This window comes from Maylandia zebra, linkage group LG15, assembly GCF_041146795.1.
Source record: "Maylandia zebra isolate NMK-2024a linkage group LG15, Mzebra_GT3a, whole genome shotgun sequence".
Taxonomy (NCBI): domain Eukaryota; kingdom Metazoa; phylum Chordata; class Actinopteri; order Cichliformes; family Cichlidae; genus Maylandia; species Maylandia zebra.
In genome coordinates, this window is record NC_135181.1 from 9,247,265 (window position 1) to 9,273,366 (window position 26,102).

A 26,102-nucleotide genomic window follows, 5' to 3' on the forward strand; every position below is an offset into this window, starting at 1 on the left:
TCCTCCTTAAACATGTTTTTAATGTTAGTTATAATTCAGAATTGGCGACTGAAACACGTAGGACACATAAGAACATCAGGAAATAAAACATCGATAAATATAACCTCAGTAAAAGAAGTCAGCGGGGGTTACTACAGCTGTGTACCGGGGCCTGCGCTTTGTCGGTGGGATTGCTTGCGAGGCGAGCGGGTCTATCCCACGCTTTGCCGTGAGACTGGGCAGACATCTCCGAAATCATCGAAACACTTTTGCAAAGAGGCTGTATCTTGACAAACCGACCAGACACATGAAGATTAAACCACTACATTCTCGGCTAAAAAAATATTAAAACGGTATTTGGTAACACACAAACAGGGTTTTTCAAAGCTCAGTTCTGTTAGCTTCCACATGCCGGTTGTTGTGTGCTAGAAACAATGGCCACCAGGCCAAAGCAATGGTTTTGACTCGATCAGCGTTAACCCCGCCCCCTGAGTTTGATGGGTGAGGCTGACAGATAAAATTATTTCATGATGAGAGCCAGGCGCCAAGACTGCCAAAATGAAATAAATAAATATATCATTAAATAATTAATTAAATGTGTCAATAATTAATGAAATGTGTCAATAATTAATTAAAATGTGAAATACATAAATAATTAATTAAATGTGTCAATAATTAATTAATTAAATGTGTCAATAATTAATTAAAATGTGAAATACATAAATAATTAATTAAATGTGTCAATAATTAATTAATTACATGTGTCATAACTATTTATTTAATTAATTAATTCCAATTTTAATTAATTATTGCCACATTTAATTAATTATTTAATGGTGTATTTAATTAATTCATTATGGCAGTCCTGGCGTTCCATACATATGTAGCATCACATTTAAACTAAACTCTCATTAACGTGACAGTGGCTATCCAAAGTACCGGTGATGCTGCAGGATTCATTTCACTGATTGATCGATGTGATCCAACTAAAAATGCATGCTTTACAATGCACAAATGTTATTTTTGACTTTCACATATTAAGAAAAAAAAAAGAAGTCCCTATTTAGTTTGATGTGAAACTGAAAAAAAAAAAATCTAATGTCTTTTAGGGGGGAGCCGGCTTTGCTAAATTGGCCCTGACTCTTGCTTGATCCACAGCATCCAACATGTTCTTGCTGTCCATAGCCAGAGTGTGTGCGGCAGCCAGCATCTGTTTCTTACACTCCTCCTTTAGAGAGGTTATGGCATTCTGCTGAGCCAACCGCATTTTGCTGATCAGCTCCCCCATGTCATGGTTCAGCAGCTTCTGGGTGCCTTCGATCTGCGATATTACAGAAGACCAATGGATCAGTCGTTTAGATTGGCGCTTTGATGACTGAGTTTTACGTTTTGCCAGCTCTTCGGCTGAGGAAATCTGGCGTTGCGTCAGTACTTTTGTGATGCAAAAATATGGATTCTGGGTGTCCCCCTCCAAAAATGTAAACTTTAAAGGCAAGTGTATCATATTTGATGAGTTTTTGTGACTTCTACATCAGTGCAATTTTTTTAAAGTAAAAAGTTTCAAGAAATAAACTGAAAAAAATGTTTTGTAGCAAATATTATATAAATCAAAATGCATATATTTAAAATCATATTTAATGTTCTTTGTTATGTCAGGAGGTTCACCGAACACTATTTTTAAAAAGAAAATTGAATTTTCTGGCAATTTTTTCATGGTTCGGGATTTAAAGGGATAGTTGTATAGTTTTTGCTTTGTTTGTGTTTAAAGGGATAAAAATGCACAGAAAGGAAATGAAATAATAAAATAATCCTGTCATACTGTACCTCAGTCCTCACAGACCCGTGTAACGTGGGCAGTATCTCATCCACACTGCTAATTAAATCTCTTAATGCCATCCCAACAGACTGTGGGCAGAAATCAATACAGAAATGACTCAGGAGCTTTGTCTTTGCATTTCAAAATGTAACATTAAAGCAGCAACAAACTGTAACACTGAAGTGCAAAGCAGTTCATTTGTCTCAGTGTACCTTGATATGGGTAATGCATTGCTCTGGCTGCAGCCCAGTGATGTCATTCTTGAGCTGGACGACTACTTTGACCAAGTCCATTACGCAGTGATATACTTTGTCATCTGTGCGGTCAAGCTCAGCTGTGGGCGCAGGCTGAAAAAGGAGTAAATAGGTTTTAAGAACTGAAATACTAAATAACATCACAAGACACTTACTTAGATAAAACAGTGGCATCGATGCCCGTTCAAAAAAAAGGACAAATTATGAATAATTTTTCATCCAAAAATCAAAGCTATTAAATTAAATGATGTTTTTCTATGGCCTAAAAATAATTTTAAGAAAACTAAATCTGCTTACCTTTGCTGTGAGTCGTGGCGGCTTCTCAGGCACTGCTGTATGGCAGAAAGATGAAAAAGATGACAGATGAGGAGAAATAGCAGATCAAATACATAAGGAGCGAAGGAACATCTTTAGATCATTTTAGATGTGAATCTGTGAATTGCTTTGAGTGCTTACCAATCTCGATGTTAGCCGGCTAAAAGAACAAAAGAAGGATCTCATGAGGACGAGATGAGGAATTTTTACAATTCTACACTTTCTAATCAACAGCTCGCATTATGTATTGACAACAACGCACAAAAGTAATCATAATAATTGATGCTGCTGATAGTTATATGAGACCAATCAGCTGGTTAGTTTAAGCAGAGAAAAGCGCTTAAAAACCCAGTATTAGGTTTATGCCCCTGCTGCCCTAAATTAACGGTATTGGTAATTACCAAAATCATTTTTTGTGTTTCTGTATTGATTATTACACCAGTGTGAACAAGGTGTTTAATCAAATTGATATTTTTAATGCTAAAATTAAATGATTCTCGTTATCCATTAATTTTTAAATGTACTGTTTCATAAAAAGCAGGGAGGTGCTCGTTTCTAAAGGGACATTATTATTCTTTGATTAAGATGTCAGTTATTCATGAACAGGAAAATTCATTTTAGTGGTTGAATGTTATGCCTGATTAATTTGACTCCTCAGGGAAGTCCAGTATGCTGCCTCAAACTTGCACATAGAATGTCACTTTCAGCTTTAACAATTTTTTGACAGATTTCTAAAATATTTGCATGTTTTCTTTATGACAGGTCATCTAATTAATTTGTTAAACACTGCACATCATCTAGACTTGATAAATTAGCCTTTTAATACTGTTAAACTTTAAATGCTTAATTAAAGTGACAATACTCTTAAATAACACACTTCCTGTCATAAATGTATATTTCAAATTAAGAAAAAGGGGAAAGGCTTTGCAGGATATATCATGTGGATGCCTCATCAAAGAAAATAACAGTCAAATGACACAAACATACATTATTTTCTAGGGTTATAATAACACTTTATATATAAATATTTTATTAATATTAAATATATAATAATTAAAAATGTAATAACGTATATCATGTGTTTATTTTATGCGGCTCTGGACCTTTATAGTAGTTTTGGTGATACAAATATGTAGTAAAGCTTTAGTTGTAGTATAGTAGTTTAGTACAGTGGCCCTGTGAGGCCAAATGTGTTAGGAGGTGGTGGGTAGGTGTATTGTTGTTGTTTGGGTTTTGTTTTCCTTTTGGTTGTAGGTAGGCGAGGCGGGGCTTGATGGCATTCCAGCACACCTGCGACGCATCGGACGTCATCAGTGAGCGCTTTTAGGGAGCAGAGTCACGGACGTCTGGTGTCGGAGTATTGTCGCTGTCACAAGTGGTAACGAGTCAGCACAGGCTGCATCTGTTGATTTTACGCTGTGGAGCTGTATGTTTTAAAGGATCCATGTTTCGCCTGCTTCTCTTTGTCTTAGCCTGTTCCATCGCCTGCCTGCCTACCTAGGATTTTGTGTTGGCTATTGTGGATCCGCGACGGAGTGCTACGTACCATCAGGCGGCGATCACCGCAGCGGCTGTGGTTTGGGTGGTCAAGTAAGCTCTCCAACTCTCTCCGTCCACTTGTGTTTAACGTTCGGCTATCAACGGTACGCCATAAGCTCTGTTTTGTTCCCTGTTGTCAGGTAGCTCCGGTCCGTCTGCTGCCTACCTGCATACTTCGGCTCCGTCTCATCTCCTCGGTGTTTATCTCCTGGCACATTTTTATCCACCACTGTATATAGCCCCTTCCCTTGTAAATATTCCCCCCACTCGTGTATATAAAGCTTGCATCACAAACTTTTTTGCGTCCGTGTGTGTTTCTGCCACGTAATCCATCTGTGTAATCCAGCATACCTAACAAAATGGACTGCAAAACACCAGCAATAAGAAAAACGCTGCAAAAGCACACAAAACACAACGGAAATAGAAAAAGCAGAAATAGGAAAAAGAAAACAGAAATAGAAAACACGAAAACATAAATAGGCAAAAACTGATTTCCAAACGCACAAGGGAAGGTTTTCTGGGGAGACAATAACCCGACGGACCAGTTGCAGGAACCAAACTATGCTAAGATTTGTGCTGGGAGACTCTTAAAAGAAGTGGAGGATCTATCGCAAAGAAAAGGTGAGCGGTAAGTGTGTTAGCCTAATTATTAGCCTAAAAATCCATACATTAATCATGAGATTAAAACACACTAGCATATTTTGGTTTCTGCAACTGGTCTGTCGGGTTATTGTCTCCCCAGAAAACCTTCCCTTGTGCTTTTGGAAATCTGTTTTTTCGTTTCCGTTTTTCCTATTTCCGTGGGTGTTTTGTGTGGTTTTGCAGCACTTTTCTTATTGCTGGTGTTTTCTTACAGTCCGTTTGGCCTCACAGGGCCACCGTACATCAGACAATGGCATGATAGATAGAAACTTATGCACCTGAAGTCTATTTAATAAAATATCTAATAAAAGATTTAAACTAAGTTGACTAATAGTGGTTTATACTGATCCCTGCAGGAAGTGTGACCTATGACGAAGCTCATTTTTCAGTGATCACAAACAGTCACAACTGGACTGACAACAATGTAAAAAAAAAACCCCAAACATTTACTTTACTTTACATTTAATTTACTTTGTTTGTATTTTAGGTATCTGAAAAAAATTATGTCTCCATTGTAACTAAATTGATTCACTAAACTGCCTGTAATTAAAATTACACTCTGTACAGGAGCACACCTACCTCTGGATTGGCAGTATCTTCTAGTCCCATGGGGTCCTGAAAAGAAACAGGCAGGTTCATTTCATACAACAGAGATATAGACCCTCTCTTTGGAACTGTTATCAAGGGCACATTCAATTTAAGACTAGTGGGGCTTTTTGGATGGACAAGTAGGTTGGTATTATTTAATGGTGCCTCATTCCATGTAGCCTTCACAGCTACACTGCATTCGGACCCAGAGGAGGACAGAGACACAGAGAGGGGTTTGACAAAAGTAAAGGATGCTCTGTTCCCCACCAGCAGTCTCTCCTCCTTTTTCAGCCACTTTTTATCCTCCATCATCTGCTCTTTCTGCTTGCGGAGCGTTTCATGTATCTGGTGTTTCTCCCTCTGCCACAGGAGCTGGGCGTCTTCCTCGGTGTTGCGTTCCACTCTGAAAAACTCGTTCTCCTACAAGTACAACGATGGAGAAGTGTAATTACAATGTTACTAAAACAATCGCATGAGTATCCTCGTTCGACACAGTATAATACAGTGCTTTAGTAGGTTGTGCAGCTAAACCTTTAAAGGAAGTGCTTAGTGTCTCTTACCCCCATGCTGCGGCGCCGGGGCGACTTGGCAGGTAGTGCGAGAGTGTTGCTGGAGTCGACAGGAGACTGATAGTCACATGGGCTGGCTAGGTCAGGTGAGCTGGCACACAGAGCCTCATTGAGCTGCACAGATACAAACAGACACACACTTATATATGGAAAAAAATTAAAGCTACCTCAAAGGATGTGTCTAGAGGTTGCTTAAAAGTACCTGAATGTGCAGACCAATACTGAGTGTGTTCCCAAACCGGGCTGGTTTCATTCTTGAAGGCTTCAGGAAATGTAAAAGATTATAAAAATGTCATTTGTTACAACCAAATTTTAAGACTGAGCAGTAGGTAAACTTAAAAATAATTTATACCTTAGGCGGGGGGTCAATGTTGAACTTGGACTCGAAAAATTTGATGGAACGCACTCTGTCTCTCTCTCTCTCCGCTTCCTGCTCCTTCTCCATCTTGTGGACATCACTGTTAAATTTGAGACACATTTTACATCATGCCTTTGTAATGCGTTCACAAAAACTTAACGTGTAGTTTCAGTTAGTCACTAAATAATGTAGCAACTTTATTTGTGTCAAGCCAGCTCTGAAAACCCAGTGAATTATTAGAACTAAGTCCATAATTTGCGAGACAAAGATACATTTTTTGTCATTTTCCTTTTATGCACCACCCCAGTTATTGTTTTACATCAAACCATCAAGTTGGCATTTAAGTCTAGACTTTCAGCTTTTAACTCAAAGAGTTTTACACAGATTTTACATGACCCTTTTGAGAATTACGGCCAATTTCATCCGGTGTCCTCTATTTTCAGAGACTCAAAAATAATCGGACTGTTTTATCTAAGTTAAAGATAATGTTTTTAAGGGCTGTGTAAAAATCCTTTGCAGTCAGTGCCTGAAGTTTAGAACCCATGGACATCAAAAAATGCTATTTAACCTACTTTGAGATGCTATGTATTCACTTTTATCTCCAGTAACTGAAAATATGCTCTTTTGACTGACTTGGCCACAGACAAAATATATCCAATCTTTTTGTTTTGAGAAATACTTGGGTTGTTTTTGTAGTATGCTGTTAAGTCAAATTGTTGAATGTTGTCACTGTGTTTCTTAAATTTGTAAAGTCTTAGTTCAAGCAGTAGGATCAAAGAGATTCCTCTGATCCTGACCACCTCTCCAGCCACTCTGAGGTTTTATTGTAGATACATTCTATCTGGAAGATCTGTTTCTTGTGTTGTAAGCTTCCTGCTTTTATGATCCTTCTGGTGAGCAGGAGGTCTCACACACACACACACACACACACACACACACACACACACACACACACACACACACACACACACACACACACACACTGCCTTATCTTAGAACCATTGGGGGGTTTTACGGTGGGAGGTGCTTGTGTTGTGTTGTATTGTGTAAACTGTAACTATCATGGGAATAAATAGCTGCGAGGGAAGCTACTCTTTGAAGGACTTGGGCTAGAGATAGGTGAGGAGCATTAAGCTCCATAGCCTGGTTCTGACCAAAGCCTTTCCTCGTTAGCGAGTTAAAGACTGGTTGAAGATGTTCTGTTTTGTCTTGTGTTCTTCATGAGGAATAAGTCTCTAAACTAGTGGGGCCTGTGGAAACACAGACCCAACATATGCTTTCCTAGTTAAATTTACCCTTTTTAATTTTTCATATTTATTTCCTTTCTTATTCATAGCCTTTTCCTTTTTTGTTTTCTTTAGGTCACGAGCAGTTGTCCAAGCATTTCACTACATATCGTACTGTGTATGACTGTGTACGTGACAAATAAATTTGAATTTGAATTTGAATTTGCTTTGGGTCATAATCCATTTGCCTACTGATTAGTTTTGCAGCATTTGGCTGAATCTGAGGTCTGTACACTTCACAGTTCATCCTGCTTCTTCTATCGACAGTCATATCATTAATAAACACTAGTGACTGAGCTCCACTGGCCACCACAGATGCCCATGCCAGAACATTGTCTCCACCATGTTTGACAGCTGTTGTGAGGCTTTGGATTATGATGTGGTTCTAGTCATGGAAACAGATGTGTGTAACCAGTGGTTTGCACCTTGTCTATTTCCACTGAGGTCTACGTCTCTTGACTGGGACAGTGATACACCCACGTCCCTAACAGTGTTCTTGACTTGGTTAGATGATGTAAAGTTGTTTTTTTACCCATGGAAATAATTATGTCTGATTTAAAATCCAACAACTTTTTCCATCACATGTATATAGACAGGATATATTCTCATATTAATCATGATGTCATCATCATGTAATCCCTATGAGCCAATTGCTCAAGATTCAGACTACTACAAACTTGTAGCCAATCAGAAGCCAATGATTGCTTCAGTTAATGGCTAAAGTGATGGGCTACAAGAATATAAAATTTAAAAAAAAAAAACTTCTCTAGTGGAGTCAAGAATAGAAATATGAAACTAGAAATGAGTAAAATAAACCTTTTTTTTAACATAGCACTATGAGGCCAATATCTGCTTATGCAGATAATCACAAACTTCAACTGAGAAAGATTGGGCCCACTGACCAAGCCTTAATTAAAGGATCTCAATCCATTTGTATTCTTCATAATCACTTCTTTTAATAATGCATAAAGAATTACCTGATCTTCATAACCAACTCAGTGAAACTGGGTCTTTCACTGGGGTCGTAGGACCAGCAGCGGGTCATGAGTGAGTAGAGGGCAGGAGGGCAGTTATCTGGTTTGGGCAGTCTGATGCCTTGCTCCAGCTGGTTGATCACAGCTCTGTTCTCAAGCCAGAAAAACGGCTGCTGTCCACCACTCATTATCTCCCACATACACACAGCTAGAAAACAACACAGAAACAAAAATAAGCTTGGGAATGTTCACCCTCCAGTTCATTATTCATTTTCAGATTGTGTAATAGACTACAAATAGAAAATATCAGGCAATAAGGATGAAATTAAACGCATTGACAATAGCAAACAAAGACAAACAAATGCCACCTGAAGCAGTCATTGTGGTGCTTGGTAATGGAGTTAATAATAATTATAACTATTCATTATTCATGTTTTTGATTATTTTCATTAATTGCAGTTTTCAAAAAAGTTATTTTTCCACCAGATGAAGCTCAAAAAGCTTTATTTTGCTTTATTTTACAATAAGCCGTGTAAAATAGAATATTTCATTCTTGTACTTAAAAACAATCCATGGCTCTCCGACAGGAAGCAGCTGTTGGGTCAGAATCTACCTAATATAGTGCTATAATAAAGTGATATATAAATAAATTATGGTATGGTAATATATCTCATGTTTTTAATGCATATCCTATAGCTTTATTTTAGCTATATCAGCCTTCAGTCCACTTTATGTCCACAGTTGTATCAGTCACTGTTGCAAAAAGAAATACATGAACTAAATAAGATGTATTTTGTGAGAAAATATTACAGATCTGGGTCAATAATAGTGTTTAGTTCATGCTTAAAAATTCATAATGGAAATCATAAGTATGGTTGAATTCAGTGCATGAAAACACACAGTGCAGAACAAATTCATTTTACATTGTTGGCCACATACAGCCCAGTTTGATCTTAAGTGGGCCGGATGAGAGAAACTCCCTTTTCTGTCATTGTAAAGATATTTAACTACACATTTGATCTCTAATATATTTAATCATGAAAAAGAAGTGCAATTTCAACAGCACCTATCAGTTTTTAGTCATTATATGGCTGCTTTGGGCTTAAATTGTAAGAGATAAATGTGAAAATTACAGAAAACTGCACAGACTGACCTGGAATTGGAAAACGTAACTTTTTTAAAATCAATTAACAGGATATATCTTTTTTTTTCCGGGGACGAGCTGTAAAAATCATAAATTTTATAGCATATAATGAAAAAGCAGGAACTCTATTACTTATTTGCATTGGTTTAGTGTGAATGGCCATGGTCTTTATCAGTAGGAAGGAAAAGGCTAAAATTTATGCCCTGCTTCACATTTTCCAAAGTCGTCCAGTGGGCCAGATTGGAGTCTTTGTCAGGCTTATTCAGGGTCACAAGGCCTGGGCCTTGTGTTTGTTTATGTTTTAGAAAAACTGATTTACCTTAGGGGAGGATATCAAATAGTCAGGCATCATAAAGGTAATTCCTCACTCTCTTAGGCCTCAAAGGTCAGAGGATGCCAGTGTTTCAGTACTTTTGTAAAAGCACTAGGAGTAAATACACATGAAAGGCTGTTAGGTTGGGATATTGAGCCTTCTGAGGCTTAAAATTCCCCCATGTAAACCATCAGTGTTTGAGCTAAAAAAGCAAAACAAAGAAAGGAAGAATAATAGTCCACTGTTATGTGTGTTTGTGTGCACGTTATCTGTAATGTAGAGCCATATCATCTTAAATAATCCCTGCCTCGTCATAAAACTGTGTAGCCCTTGTTTCGGTTGATTATTAACCAGTAACCTGACCTTTTTCTATGTGTGAGTGTTTCTTAGTCTCTTGTGCACCAAACCCTCAAAATGTCACCGTGCTGTTGAAGGTAAATGCGTAACAAGCTCACCAAACATCCACACATCACTAGCTGAGGTAAAACGCCTGAAATTAATGGATTCTGGGGCCATCCACTTGATTGGTAATCGGGTCACAGATGCTGCAAAGAAATTAGCACACTGCATTATAGTCAAGATAGTCAAAGCCATGGTTTTTAAAGATTTTTCCAAATAAGTTGATTAATTTGTGTATTTGTTTTAAATATTCTTTTATTTTTCTATTGACAAGGAGACATAACAGACTGTGGTTTAACTGTGTAGATCCTTTAATCTAAAATTGTGGTCAAAATTATTACGTACATGACTTAAAACAATAATGTGAACAAGATCAAAATGTAGGAAAAACATAACAGAAGCGTTTACAGTTAAAGTATTTTATAAATCTAGCTGATATTTTATGTTTATTGCATGAAACATTTGTGTTAGTTCATGAGTGTCTCTTTTACCTTTGTAGTATTCTTCATCCTCTATGTACCTCGATAGACCAAAGTCTCCAAGCTTCACACAGTCCGGACTGGCGACTAATATATTCCGAACTGCTATGTCTCTGTGAGCGGACAGGATTGGAGGAAAGGTTGATATTTATGTTGGTACAGGTGGATAATGTAGGCAAGATTCATCACTCAGTCACACTAGAGTTAAAATACGACGGTAGGCTCCTCTCCTTGCAACTAGGAAAAAAGGCTGCATTCAATTTTTTAGCTGGTGGACCGATTGCAAATAGTTGCAGACCAACTGTGTTGCCTGCGTGGCACCCACTTTCAATCAAAAGGCGACTGAGTAGGATGCCTTGAGGGAGAAAACCCAACAATACAAATCCAACTCTTTGAATCAACTTGAGATATTATGTCCGCTTTGTTTGCCATGAATTAACAAAGAAGCATGCCTCACCTGGCCATCAAACTGCTTGTCACTACTTGAACCTCTGGAAATGGAGGACTATGTGTAAAAATGGCTGTAATTCTTAAGCTGAAAGTGTGGATTACATTTTAGAAGCAGACCCTCGAGTAGACCCAGAAGCCACAGGAGGGATTATATATCTCGACTGTCGAGAGTCGAGATATATAATCCGTCCTGGACTGGAAACTCCTCGGGATTCCCCAGGAGGAACTGGAAAGTGATGCTGGGGACAAGGATATCTGAAATACCCGCCTAAGCTGGTGCTACTTTTATGTCAGACCATGATCATTTATGCTCAAAGGAGGCAGAGCTTATAACACTGTAACCTTTCTGTTGAATAAAAGCATTCATTTTTTAATTAAGAAGAGAAAAAAATGTACCTGTGTACCATGTTAACCCCTCCGAGGTAGACGAGAGCTTTGCAGATCTGCAGGCTGAACAGCACTAAGGTTGTATTTGTCAGCTTTTCTTTGTTTTGAACCAGGTAGTGTCCCAGCTGCAAGAAAGTCAATAATGCGTTTAATCAGTCAGGAATTCACATGTGCGACATCTGCTGTGGCATCCAGAAGCTACACTAGTTTAAAAAGAAAAAAGAACATATATTAAATGCATATTTTCTATAACCAATCAGGAAATGAGGACTAACCTCCCCATACTGATAAAGCTCCATGACAATCCACACGGGATTCTCCTCTATGATTCCAATCAGTCTGACGATGTGGGGATGGTCGAGGTTCTTCATGATTACTGACAAACACAAACATCACAACTTATCAGGACAACTCTGTCAGTTACTGCTGGCACAGTTGTGGTGAACGTAGCAGCTGTTTTAGAAATCTTTTTCTCTGCGTACCTGCTTCACTCATGAATTTTTCCATCACGTCAGGTGAACAGTCTTTGCAGGTTTTCACTGCCACATTAACTCTTTCACCATTCTGTCCAATTAAACACATGTTACTGCACATTCACTTTGCGTGCTGCCATTTATTTCTAATGCAATCATGTATTTTATAGATGCTCTGTAACACACCGCGCTTAAACCCTTTAAACTTACAGCTTTTTTGTATACTCCGTCGTAGACTTCCCCAAAAAAACCCTCGCCGAGGATTCGGCCGAGAACAATGTCATTTCGGTCGATGCCGTATTTCACAACTGCAGAGCAACAGTAACAGTGAACATTAAAAAGTGAGTTTTCACAGGTATGATCCTGTAACAGAATTGAATATAGACTTTTCCGAACCTGATTTTGGCCTTTCATCAATCTCACAGTAGATATCTGAACCTAAAAATGCAAAAGATCTCATTTTTATTGTCTTCATAATAACGTCACTATTAAAAGGAATTTGGTTTTTAACTATTAAAAAGTGTACAGCATAGGTTGTTAAAATTCTGAGCTCACCCATACTGTGTCTGAGCGAGCTCGTCTCTCTGCTGCTCCAAGGAAAAGACAAAATGGGGGAAAGCCAAAGTCAGAAATGTTCAAATTAGAGCACTGACTGCATAAGTCAGTAAAACAGCCACTTACCCAGTAGGAATTTCAGGTAGGGAGGTTCTTGCATTGGCATCTAGGATAGGAAGTAGTAATGAGAATCCAGATTGACTTTTAAGAATATATTTCAAACAGCTTTTAAGACAATGGTCAATCTTTAAAAACAATATGTTGCCCTTTATTTAATAGATAAATCTTACACACCTCTATTTGGTCGGTGGATAACACTTTCATCTGTGTTGTTTTCCAAGCGGCAGTACCCGTCAATAAGATCAATCATGTTCTCAGCCGTAGCGACCGTGGCCACATTGATGGTCAGACGCTATCAATGAGGACACAATGGCATGTCACAAAAATACATAGACTGAATGGCCAGTTTAGAAAATACCAATAACTCATCAGCCAACCAACATGGCTGTTGGTGCTCAGCGTGCTGGTCTGAGTATTTTACACACTGAACTTTACAGAGAGTGGTCCAAACAGAGAAAATATCCAATGAGCAGCAGTTCTCTGGACGAAAATGCCTGGTTGACGCTAGAAGTCAGAAGGAAATCACCAGAGTTCGAGTTGATAGAACGGCACAAGTAGGTGTTGAATGCACAAGACATCGAACCTTAAAGCAGATGGGCTACAACAGCAGGAGACCACACTATGTGCTGAGGCTACAATTCACACAAGCTCACCAAAACTGGACAACATAAGATAGGAAAAAATACTTGTTTAATGAATCTTTAATGTTGCTGCAACATTTGCTTAGTGGGGATCAGAATTCGGTCTAAAACACATAAAAGCATAAATGTATCCTGCCTTGTTCATGCTGCTGGTGATGCTGTAATTGTGTGGGGGAAACTTTTCTTGGTACATGTTGATCTAGCACCAGCTGAACATAGTTTCAACACCCAACACATTTGCTAACCATGCCCATGCCTTTCTGACCACAGTGTACCCATCTTCTGATGAAACACAACATGTCACAAAGCTCACTGCTTTCTTAAACATAGCAATGAGTTCACTGTACTAAATGGCCTCAGATCTTAATCCACTAGAGCAGTGAAATGCGAGATTCACATCATGAATGTGCACCCGACAAATCTGCATTAACTTTGTGATGTTAATATGGATCAAAATCTCTGAGCAATGTTTCCAGCACCTTCCCAAATCTGTGCCACAAAGACTCGAGGGAGTGCTGAAGAGAAAAGACAGTCCAATCAAATACCAACGAGGTGTACCTAACAAAGGAAGCTATTGAGTGACATTCCCTAATATTTCAAACTATAGGGAGGAATATTACACTTACTTGCTTCGCGCCCTCTATGTCAAGATTTAGGAGAGCCTTGCCATCGTTCTGCGATATGCATTGTACTTTCTTAATTTGTTTGAAGTCAGCTAAAAACACAGCCTGCCACACAAAAGGAATGAATGCAATGATTAAATTATGAAGTTAAACCTGTGTGCAAGATTAACAAAATCTTAATCACGCTTACAGCTGAATCCTTCTGTGTGCGTTGGCGAATTCCTCTCCCACCGACAACCAGCTCCACAGACAGACTCCAGCCTTGCTATTCACAAATAAAAACATTTGAAACATTAATACCTCAAACAGTAAATCTACAGATCTTGGAGTTCTGGACAAGCTTAACGAGGTCTATTTTGTTATTTATGAATAAGACATGATTCATTGCTCCAGATGAACATCATGTTCCTGCTCACCACTAGTTCACAAGGGAAGGCCTCTTCATCGTAGCTGACGAAATCTTTAAGCGTCTCAAAAAACTTGATCATGCAGTCATCCTCCTTGAGTGTTGCAAATTGCTGAAATGTTTGCTGAATCATCTTCCGCAGGGGCCTAGGCTGGATCACAGCCACAGAGATTTGAAAATGGTAAAACTTGCACTTTTGCACAATAGTGACTCAATATTAATTTGCAAAGGAAGTCTCATAAATTGTGGGTGCCTGTTTAGGTAGGACACACTAAGTCACGTTTAGAGAAATTTACCTTCATGCTGTTAATCAGTTGCTGTGGAAAGAAAAGGTCCAGGCCAACTTCTTTTCTAAATTGGTAAAACAAACAAAAAACCTTAGAAGAATATTCAGAATTAAAAACATACTCTAGAGCTTGAAAGGCAATCTATTGCTGATGTTAGCTGTTTGTCAAACTGTTGGTACTGGCATTTATAATGGCCAATAAATATAATTAAAAATTTCGGTTAAAGCTTTTTGGTAAGGAACAATAAATAGCTACACATATTTAGGGTGTCTCAAAGAAATAAATAAATGTAATATATAATAATGTATCGGCTTTTTAAATCATCATCATGTCATTTAAATTTTATATTGAGCTTGCATCAACCGGTATGCAGCCTGTTTGAATTGGTCCTGATTTTCCTTCATGCTGTGACGTTTTTTCTTTGTCTTTTGCTTAGTATTACATAATTTCCCTAGGGATTAATGAGGTATTCTGATTCTGATTTAATATTTAAAAAATGGTCTTTTAGTTTAATTCAAGGCATTTTTAATCATGTTTTGAAGCTGAGGGTTCACAACCCATGAAGGGTCACTTTTAGGGTAACGTAATTAAACAACACCAGTTAAACTGGATCTAAAAGCCCTTAATGTAATATTAGAGCGATAACTCTTTGTAGTGTACAGAAAGTAAAAACTTACTCTAGCAGCTCAAAGTTAGATTTCTTTTCAAGACCTTTTGCATTCATGTCTTTGTAGAACCGCCTGTGAAAACAGAGTGAGAATAAAGATACAAAATGATTAATAAAAATAGCAGTTTAAGTATTCTATAGCTTTTGATCATTCTATTAAATACAAAGCACAGCAACACGGGTTAAGTTATGAAAGAGCCTGCAAGAGGGAGACAATTGGAAAGTGTACAGTAAATACACCCAGTTCAGTCACCTCACACTCACAGCGAGGTAAGGAATGCAGTGACTCACCTGATCTCCAAACAACCAAGCTGCAATGCCATCCCGTCACTGACTTTACTGGCATGATACTGCATGTAATCACTACGCACCTATAATAACATGTCAAAAATTTGAGTTTTATGCGAATACCAACAATAAAATTCTAAATAGAACTTCAAACAAAGTCAGTCAGGACTCTTTAAATCAAAAGAAAACCATTTCCACCTAGAGTGATTTTTACTTGACTTTGCAGCACCAACCCAATCTGTCATCAATGACAACAGGCTTCTTTAGTAGAGTTAGGTTGCAAAGTGACTTGCAAAGGCAGCAGCAAATTTGGCTAGGCTTAAGCAACTAAAGTAACACACTCTACACGAGATTTGCTAAAATGATGCACAGGATATCAGTTAAACAACAACAAGTACAATAGAGGCAGGAAGCTTTTATGACAGGATAACAAATACAGTTACCTGTTGGTAAAAATACACAAAGGTCGATCTGTCATCTTTGAATTTTTCCACAAAATTCACAGGAATGTATCTGATACGAAGGTCATATCTGTGCTCGAAAGGAAAATATAGATATCAGCTTACAAATAAAACTCAATACAATAAAGCTTACAAAAAGTACATATGTTAATTACAAGATTAATATCCTAATAGTCCATCAGTACCTCCACTCGGCTTCCAGATGATTGCTCTCATAGCGCTTCTCCACCTCTCCGACAGTCAGGTCTGGATGGAGCCAGTGAAGTTCTTCTGACTTCAGGTGCTTTAGCATGAGGCCATAGCATCCTGCGTGTTGAACGTTTGGCCCTAAACGCCCGCTGACCAGAATTGAACGAATGATAGCCTGAAGGAGAAAAAAAGAAGTTTAAAAAATACTTTTTGAAAAGATTTTTGGTCATCCTTCAGTTTATTGAAATTTCTGGTTTAAACTCGTTTAAATATGTAATAGCGATAAAATTATAACATTAAGTGGCGGAAACACGATTTGGCACTTCCCTTTTCGTCTTTTTTGACAATGAAATTCTCTTCCCCATATTTTCTGGGCTACATTCTCACCCTAATTTGCCAGGAGTTGTCACATTTCACCAGCTTGAAATTCTTGCCCAGGTTGTTGTTGGTGCTGAAGCACACTTTAAGGATTTTGACAGGTCCACCATCCCCAGAGAATTGTTCTTCAGGGCCAGCCTCTGTTTCATTTTGTCGTGGACTGGGCACCTTCCAGGACAGGGTGTCACCGGACATCACCTCATACATTGTCAAAGCTGGGTTGGCATCATCACATCAAAATCATCCTTTAAACAGAGAAAAGAAAAACGATACTTTATATGCATGGTGCTTTTTTTTTTTTAGATGGGACATCTGGGTAAACAAAAGGTTTAACTGGAAGAACTGAGTGATAATAATTTCTTCAAAAGAAAAGGACACACTGTTCTGTGAGTTGCTTCATTATACTACTACAGTCGTGCGATGCTTCACTTTGAAGCTGTGATCTTTTGCCATGTGGCTGCTATGATTCATATCATTTTTTCTGAGATATCCAGATTACATTCTTTCTCAACCAGATTTCAAGTGAGGACCTGCAAGGTTTTGGAGTAAAACTAATCGCTGCTCTCAAACCGTTTTGAGAGCAGCCATTCACAAACATGCAACAAAAATGTACAATGAAATATTGAATTCTTTGCATTTTCATCTCCATAATATTTTGCTACTAAACACTGTTTCTCTATTAACAGCATTCCTTTTGCCACCTGTTAACTACCAGTTCATCCAAGTGACTGGATTTCTTCGACTTTGTGGAGACATTTGACCTTTCATCCAAGAGGCTGCCTCAGTTCAATTCAATTGAATTCAATTCAATTCCATTTATACAGCACCAAATCACAACAACAGTCGCCTCAATGCGCTTTATATTCTAAAGTAGACACATACAGAGAAAAATCCAACAATCATATGACCCCCTATGAGCAAGCACTTTGGCGACAGTGGGAAGGAAAAACTCCCTTTTAACAGGAAGAAACCTCCAGAAGAACCAGGCTCAGGGAGGAGTGGCCATCTGGCGCGACCGGTTGGGGTGAGAGAAGGAAGACAGGATAAAAGACATGCTGTGGAAGTTCTAAAACCAAAATAGTGGAGAGTCCCTTAAGAGGACATTTTTAGAAGTATAAAGTTAGTTAGCAGTATAAACTCAACCACCTACAACATTTCCAAGCTCCTTGCCAACATCCTAGCTCCCCTTGTGGGGAACACACCACAACCCACCATGAACGACCATGACTGAAAAGAGGAGGTTGCTTACGACACCTCTCAGCCACCTACAATGCAGTTTTAAAATGACTTCCCAGAAGCTTAAAACCCCAACTCACATCTTGTGTCAGGTGACCTCAATAGGTCGCGTGATAGAGTAAGGCGAGGTCTCAGAGCGATTTCATGTGAAACCTCTGGTGGTAATAACCCACATGTTTTTTCATACATTGCCTCATGTGATGACGCACATGATTCATAGTGGGTCAACAACCCTCTTATGGAGCTTGGACCCTCTTAAGGGTTTAAATACCTGGAACTCCTGACCATTTGGTTTCAGAGCTGAATGAGCCGTCTTTTGGATAAGAGTTCAAAGAGTATATCAAAGTAAGACAGGTGAAACACTGTCACGAAAGTTAGAGGTCCAGTTGCTTTCTTTCCAAGGTCCTTAGGCTAACCATGACCTGGATCACTGAGAACCTACACAGAAAATCTGTCAGGCAAAAGAATAACATAATTCATGTTGCTTTGTTCAAACATACATTTTTAATCTCGTGTTTATGGTCATTATAAACTTTGTAGTTAAACTTTCTATTAATTTGGTGTTAAATGCCATTTGCGGTCCAACTGCAGAGACTACTAGCTCACCGGGGGAATGTAGCAATGTTTTTAACACAACTGTTGGTATGAATACCAAGGTTATGCATAAGCTTGGTATGCATACATTGGTATACTCTTTAGACAAAAAAATTATATATGTAGCTGCTGTGTGATGCTATTCTGTCAACATGGACCAAAATCTCTGAAGAACATTTCCAGAATTTTGCTGAATCTATACCATGAAGAATTAAGGCAATTCTGAAGGCAAAAGGAGGTCTGACATAGTACTTCAGTAATGGAGCGACTGTTGAGTCGTTTTTAAGTATAAGAAACTGGCTTCTTTGAGTTTTATTAAAGGATAACTTAGTCATTTGAAATTCTAGGAATTCTGTTTCTTCTCATTTATGTCCAGTATGCTATAGCTAGCAGGCAGTTAGCTTACCTTTAGAGCTATATATTGGCCTGTCACAAAACTATCAGTTTTGCCGTATAAGTTGTCTTTTGATTTCAGATGTAAAAACCTTTTACATCACAAATACTTGTAGTAATTTGGAAATATTGCAGTTGTCTGACACAGCAGGCCAGACTCTATAATGTGCATTTTCTGCAGCACATTTAGCATAGCACACATCTCAGCTGAATAGATGGTGGCACAGACTCAAAGGTGTCAGATTCAGACCCAAAAACCCAGCACCAGTGATGCTCTGTTTGGTACAATGACTCAAAATCTGCCTACCACCAAAACTGATAAGATATGCTAACTGCCTCCTGGTTCAGCATTACGTTGAGCATGCAGACCTGTCATTCTAAATCCAAAATACTAAAAATCAATAAAGACCCCTCCTTCATAATAATTGTTAATGTTTTATATATGTTTGTTTAAATCTAGTAAGGGCTTTAAGTCTCATACTATGATTTGCTCACGAGATTGGCATAGACTATATACATAACATTTAACTAAATCTTAATTCATTTTTTAGTGTTTTTCTCTTAAACCAATTTTAATGGTTTTGAAGCCACTGCAGCTTTTTTCAGCTGTCACATGACTAACACACCAAGACAGACAACCAGTCATGCTCATATTCCCCCCTAATCTAGGATCGCCAATTGACCTAACAAGCATTTTGGGACTGGAAGAAATCCACAGTGTACCTTGAGAGAGCAAGAGGAACAGGTAAACTGCACACAGAAAAGTACCAGCCGGTCGGCGGATTCAAATCTGAGACCTTCTTGGTGTGAGGCATCAGTCCCAAACACTGCACCGCTGTGCTGTCCTGAATTAAAATTATGGTTTGTTAAAACCACATGCGATGATAAAAAAAAAAAAAAATCCTTTCTTTTTCATGTAGGAATATTTATCTATCCTCCAAGAGCAGATAGGAATATTTTTAAATGCATTCGAGCAACAGGAGATTCTGCACTGACCATTTGGTGATCTGAGATTTTAACAGTTCTTATGGCTGTGATAAAATAACAGCTATAAAAACACTTTTGGAATTAGACGATAATTTGCTCACTGTTCTGAAAAGCAAGGGTGCTGTACACCCTGTGACCAAACAGGTTACGTGACACAGATAAAGGCAGGAATTACCGTGTGAACAAAAACTAAATAAATAAATGCACAGAAGCTCTTACCGTCTTATTCTGCCTGACCAATCAGAAACTGAAGGCTCAGCAAACAGAGCAAAAGAAACTAGCTGCAACATGCGTACCTCACAATACTGTCGATCGGAAAAGTGTCTTCTGTCTGTCATGAGGTGTTTCCGTACAAATGAAACTCCACGCTGTTAGTCCGTGAGGGAGCCGAGCAGCGTTAATTCTTTCAGGGCTTTCTGCTGCTTTTCGACTGTGTTTGTTAGCCTGAGGCCATGAATTCCCCAGCAGGGCTGAGTGGGTGTGTTTGTGTGTAAGAGTGTATGTGTGTGTGTGCGTGTGTATGTGTAGAAAAGAAAAAGAGAAGAGGAGTGTGAAGCAAAGGCAGCATGTTACACCATCACCTGGGTGTGGGCAGCCTGAAAGAGGGGTTCCAGGAGACAGAGTGAAGTTTAAAATTACTTCCAAGAAAAAGCATCCATGGACTGAACATGTGGATTCCACTGATTGCTCTCAGTAAACCTAAACCTTACATACTGCTACAAATGGCCAAACACCATTGCAAAATCCTTTGTGACAAAATATTTGCATAAGGCTTATTACACAGTATACCATGAAGGGTTTGACGTCATAGGGTCAACAACAACCACAACAACAGCAACAACAAGACAGAAAAAAAAATCATCGAAACAAGACCACTGGTTGTCGTAAGGTCTTAAACACGCTGTTGGGCAAGCGTGTGAGACTAGATTTAGTTTTTAACACTTCAACACACAAATCAGGAACAACGAGGCACAGACATGGACAGGTCCCTGTTTAAACTGGGCTTCTTACCAAGTATAAAGACTGGCTTTAAAAGCCAAGCAAACTATTTCTGGAAAGAGGCGAGCGTTAACAAAAACCTTTTGTTTGTTGGCGGTGAGTCACAATTAATAAAAAGAAACAAAAACCTGACAACACACAAATATAGTCAACTGAGCACTTGTGTCACTCAGATAGACCAATTTATCGCTTTTTAATGATTTCAGTTCCTCTTACGTAACTGCAGATTACTTCCTTCTGACTTTCAGACTGATGGTAAAAAAACTATGCTTTTTTTAGGTTTTTGAATTATTGTGATGAAAGTAATGAAGAAAACAAGTCTCAATTCAATCATTAACAAAAATAATTTCCCACAAAATGGCAGGTTAGATTTGTTGCCTTTCTTTGCTCATTTTACAATCAGATAGATTAGATTAATATATCAATGATGAATTAATACATTTAGAAATAACGTTCAGATACCTCAAAGTAAGGTCCTGTGTTTTAATGGCAGTGAGCTCTCTTGATTATAGGAAAAGAGCCATCCAATTCTAGAGAAGGACAGTAATGTCAGGCAGAATGAGCTCTCAAAAAAAAGTCAACACACACACACACAAACACACACTTTTTAAAAATCCCCAAGTAAAATCACAAAATCACAGACAACCATGAAGTCTTTTCTTCTGATTGTCTGTAAAAACACTGTTTTTTTTTAGTTTTTTGGTTCATAAGTGAACAAAAGTGACACTTGCCAGGCACACGCGTTGTTGCCACTCACACACTGTCATGCTGGCACTTGAGTTGTTATGGTAACGACTGTTCTCTCCAGGGAGTTTTTTTTTTTTTAACACAAACTGAGAGCGAGCTGGAGTGAACTAACTCTTTCAACACTCATCCACAACAGAGGCCTCAGCGGGACAATAAGTGGAAATATTCATTACCGCAGACAATTATCTAGAGGAGTTACTGCTGTATGTCTCCGCTATTATTCTGCTGGGATCTAATGAAAACAGCATCAACTGAGGAGGGCGTATGGACGCTGATAAATGAGAAGGAAATTCCACAAGAAAATGAGTGGCAAGGCAGAAACTTTAAACAAGGCTGCACTTAGAGGACAGGGGAGGGTGTACAGAAACGCTAAACTGATTCTGCAATGCAGTAGGTCTCAGAGAAATAATGGCCACCAACACGCAGCTGGGGAATGTCTAACACACTGTAAGGTTCCTTTGATTATTTTTTATCCTTTATTTATTATGTGAAAACTTACTTTTTTCCATGACCTGGCTTTTTGCTAAGTTTAAGCTTGCATATAAAACTTTACTCTATTTGGAAAGCTCCCATCAGAGTGAGACCAGTTACACTTAAGCTGCAACTCCAAGTTCATTAATCAGTTAGTTGCTTGAAATAAAAACAGTCTCTCTTCATTGTTTTAAGGATTAAACATCTTTGTTCAAGCTTGTGAAGTGATCTGTTTTATATAATTGTGAAAAAATAATGGTAGGTTTTTAGTCCTTAATTAATTGTTCATTAGTAAGTATTATATCAGTAGTTGCTGTTCGGTTCAGTGTTATTTATTTTGCACCAATCACAGGGACAGTTAACTCAAGGCACGTTATACTGCAAAGTAAAGACCCTGAAAAAAACAGGGGGGGGGGGAAAACAGCAATCAAAAAAGCCTGTCTGAGCGAGCAGTTAGTGACAGTGGGGAGGAAAAACTCCCTTTTAACAGGAAGAACCGTTCAGCAGAACCAGGCTCAGGGAGCAGCACCCAGATACCAATCCTCATATGAAATATTTGATGCTTTTATTTCACGATCTTGAGTTTAGTCACTGCCTTTCTTGAACAAAGTTCAAGTTTTCAAGTGTATAATTTGCAGTAATTTAAAGTTTGTTCACTACATTCAACCTCTCCTTTTAGCTGTAAACTTTCCTATTCAGCATCCATCTAAATGACTCCTGCATTAAAGCAAACATGTATTTAAAGATATGACCATATGTTTTAAATTACTGCTGAGAGATGCTTGTCATCTTTTCTTTTAATAAATGAAAAGCATGCTCGGTTGACTGACTTGCCCGTTGCGGAATATCCCATTTCACTGCCTTGAATAACTTGTCGGTTTGCACCTTGTTGCAAACTCTCTATATTTACATTCATGCAGACGCCTCCATGGTAGATACTGACAATGATACACCTATCTCCCTGAGTGTGTTCTTGTCTTCTTTAGATGTTGTGAAGTTGTTTGTCTTAACCATGGAAATAATCCTGTCATCACACACATTAGTCATCTTCTGTGGACTTGCAGGCCTTTTGGTGTTGCTGAGGTGGCCAGTGCATTCATTGTTTTTTAAGAATGTACCAGGCTGTTGATTTGCCCGCTCCTGAAATTTCTGCAACTCTCTGATAGGGTTATTTTGTTTTTCAGTCAAATGACTGAATCCTTCACTTTTACTGACATTTATTTGGGCCTAAGTGAAAAGTTATAAAATAAAAAAATCTAGTATTGATATTAGTTAGGCTTTCTATTTTGCACGTCCTCTGACAGCCTCTCGGGTTTCTTTCTAAAGCAGCAGCAGCAGCAGCCAGACAGCTGTGTATATGGAAGACACTGTGTTTCCCAAAATCTGTCATGACATGCACACTTGACAGTAACATCCATTCCTTGGACAAGTCTCATCACATGGTGTTTCTGGGAATTGGTATCGGAAAACTCTCACCGGTCATTATGTTACCTATCTTACCTACCTTTTTTACTATGTGTGTGTATATATATTAGAAACAAATCTTACTCTTGATATCTGACAGTAAAAAAAAAAGTTAATTGCTCTCCTGTAGAGATGATAAAACTACAGCAGTTATTGTGTAACCTCTGTTCCTGGTGGAAACACAGCGCAGGCAGGCACTCAGGCAGGCTTACTCGCTAAACACATTTGTGCTGAGGGTCTGCATATTGCAACGTCATGACCCCAGGCACTGGAATGCGGCGGGCTGCCTCCTCACCTGCACAGACATGCTTTGATAATGAACAAAGTTTTCTTTCTATGTGAAAAAACAGCAGCTAGGACTCCACAATCTGCCGTGACACTCAGCTGCTTATCCTGAAAACACACTTGCACAAGCCTCACATTTTTTTCTCTTTCCTATCAGTCAAAGAAAATATTGTAAAACTCACGTTTGTGGATAGTTTAAAGAATGAAAATGAATAAAACAAATTCTGGATTTGCATGCTTGTGAGATCGTATAAATGTTGGTCAATCAGTCTTTTATTAACTTGTACAGTACATTTGGGCCTATGGCAAACACTCGGATTAATCATAATGGTTTGTTCAGCAGTATCTGGAAACCCCTGTGCTCACAGAAACATAAACACGAGTTAATCTTTGAGTCTTACCTGATTCTGATTGAACTTCCCTGAGAATAAAAGCTTTATGGAGAGTACAATTCCTCCCGGAGAGCCCTGGGCACGTCAGTTCGCCTCTCGCACTGTTAGTCGAGCAGAAGGGGCAGGTAGCCACTCCCTCACCTCTGGCGTGCTGATCTAAGGTGAGTCCACTTCCTTATTTCAGGAGTCTTTCATGATCCGGGATAAATAAACACCAACCCCAACAGTTTTGAACTGTTTACGACCCAGGAATGGTTTTTGGAATATAATACAAAAAAGAGAAACCGAGTTCTTTAAAATCAAATCTGCACAAACCCTGTCCTGATATATTCTTATATTTATTCTCTCCCGTCTAACAAACTTTTTCCTCTACGTTAAGTCACCTTCACTGGTGTTATGTTGTAGCTAAATCTTCTGAACACCAGAGGGCGCTGTACGCTCAAAAATATCGGGCTGACGTTAAGCGCCAACCTGCAACCTCCAACTATTTGTATAAGCAGATATAACTCAAGTCCTGAATGCAGTTGTCTCATGCGACCTTAGATCAGCTATTATTTTTTCCTTATATAGCTCATGTTATAAAAAAGTGGACTCATCTACACTGAACTTTCCTGTTGAGGTTTTAGATTTCGTTGATTATAAGCAGAAGGCCAGTCTTTAGGATAATGCAGGTTTGAAGGATGTTTATCTCCTTTAAACCCTTTATTTAGTTAATGCATACATACAGTCCAAAGCATCACTTTTCTTAGCAGGATAGCGGTGGGTTTGGAGCCTATCCCGGCCCCTATCCAGGGTACACAGGGCTAATTTAGAATCACCATTTAACTAATTTCCTCCCAGTTGGACTGCTGGAGGAAACCAGAGCACGTGCAAGCTCCACATAGAGGTCCCAGCCAACCAGCCGCAATGAGGCAAATGAGCCAACAGTGTTTACCACTTACCTATAATTTTCTTTGGAAAGGTAATTCAATCTAGGGACGGGCGTTATAAGGTTGCTCGATCTATAAATGGTTACATTGTTCCATCCTTGTACAAATTAGTGCAAATACAATTTATATTTAAACAAATATACTCACCGGCCATTTTACTTTTGCACTTGGGTACACTGTGGTCATAAAGGGGTGGACATGGTTGGCAATTATATTCAGGTAGGGTGTGGTTAAATATGCCCCACACTATTACACAAGCAGCACACTGTACCGTAGAAAAAAAGGCAGTTTTTAAATCTGTGCTTTCATCTTTTTTATGCTACTTTCTGACCCTTCTATCTGAGTGTTAACACAGAAATAAAAACTCTTCAGACCAGGCAATGTTTTTCCGTCTTTGTCCAGATATGATGTAGCCTCAGTTTGCTGTTCTTAGCTGACAGGAGTCCCACCTGATGTGATCTTTTGCTGCTGTAGCGTATCTCCTTCAAAGTTCAATGCTTTGTGTGTCTTCTGCATGGCTTGGCTAGTGATCACACCATTGTTGTAGCTAAAGGCAATTGCACTAAACTTCTGTAGAAGCAGTCTGGCCATTCTCCTCTGGCCTTTTGACATCAGCAAGGCATTTTCTCTCAGGGAACTTCCTCTCACTGGATATTTTCCCTTGTTCAGACCATCCTCTGTAAACTCTAGAGATGGTTGTGTGGAAAATCCCAGCAGATCAGCAGTTTCTGAAATACTCAGACCAGCCCACCTGGCACCAACAACCACTCCACCTTCAAAATCACTTAAATCTCCTTTCTTCCTCATTGTGATGCTCCATTTGAACTTCAGCAAGTTGCCTCAATCGTTTCTACATGCCTAAATACATTGATTTGCTTTAAATATAATTGGCTGAGTGGATATTTGAGTTAATGAACAGTTGATCAGTTATGTCTAATGAAATGGCCAGTTAACTTAGATACATGAGTGATGTGTTTTTGAAAGTAACTTCCTGCTTGTTGACACTGCATAAAAAATATGTACGC

General features: G+C 38.7%; 1 protein-coding gene and 1 long non-coding RNA gene across 4 annotated transcripts; one reads left to right on the plus strand and one right to left on the minus strand.

Moving 5' to 3' along the window:
- Positions 1 to 24,303, minus strand: ptk2bb (protein tyrosine kinase 2 beta, b). 3 transcript variants are annotated; one of them, XM_004541879.3, is made up of 31 exons: positions 24,158 to 24,303; positions 16,590 to 16,825; positions 16,199 to 16,377; positions 15,996 to 16,083; positions 15,556 to 15,635; positions 15,275 to 15,337; positions 14,607 to 14,661; positions 14,321 to 14,461; positions 14,095 to 14,169; positions 13,908 to 14,009; positions 12,815 to 12,932; positions 12,647 to 12,686; positions 12,521 to 12,552; positions 12,362 to 12,403; positions 12,176 to 12,273; positions 11,975 to 12,056; positions 11,768 to 11,868; positions 11,502 to 11,617; positions 10,668 to 10,768; positions 10,233 to 10,322; positions 8,324 to 8,528; positions 6,055 to 6,160; positions 5,905 to 5,964; positions 5,694 to 5,816; positions 5,401 to 5,553; positions 5,125 to 5,160; positions 2,506 to 2,524; positions 2,347 to 2,381; positions 2,008 to 2,142; positions 1,804 to 1,884; positions 1 to 1,300 (listed from the first exon to the last, which is right to left on the minus strand). In XM_004541879.3, exons 2-31 carry the CDS (start codon positions 16,785 to 16,787, stop codon positions 1,085 to 1,087), a joined length of 2,970 nt encoding a protein of 989 aa, XP_004541936.2. In that variant the 5' UTR covers positions 16,788 to 16,825; positions 24,158 to 24,303; the 3' UTR covers positions 1 to 1,084. The 3 variants fall into 3 exon arrangements, with proteins under 3 accessions (XP_004541936.2, XP_004541937.2, XP_004541938.2); XM_004541880.6 differs by lacking the exon at positions 24,158 to 24,303 and adding an exon at positions 20,087 to 20,249; XM_004541881.3 differs by lacking the exon at positions 24,158 to 24,303 and adding an exon at positions 20,010 to 20,249.
- Positions 3,700 to 4,211, plus strand: LOC143412599 (uncharacterized). The gene is made up of 3 exons (XR_013093115.1): positions 3,700 to 3,742; positions 3,837 to 3,954; positions 4,044 to 4,211. It is a non-coding gene; the product is annotated as an uncharacterized LOC143412599 (long non-coding RNA).
- Positions 24,304 to 26,102: the final 1,799 nt, after the last annotated feature.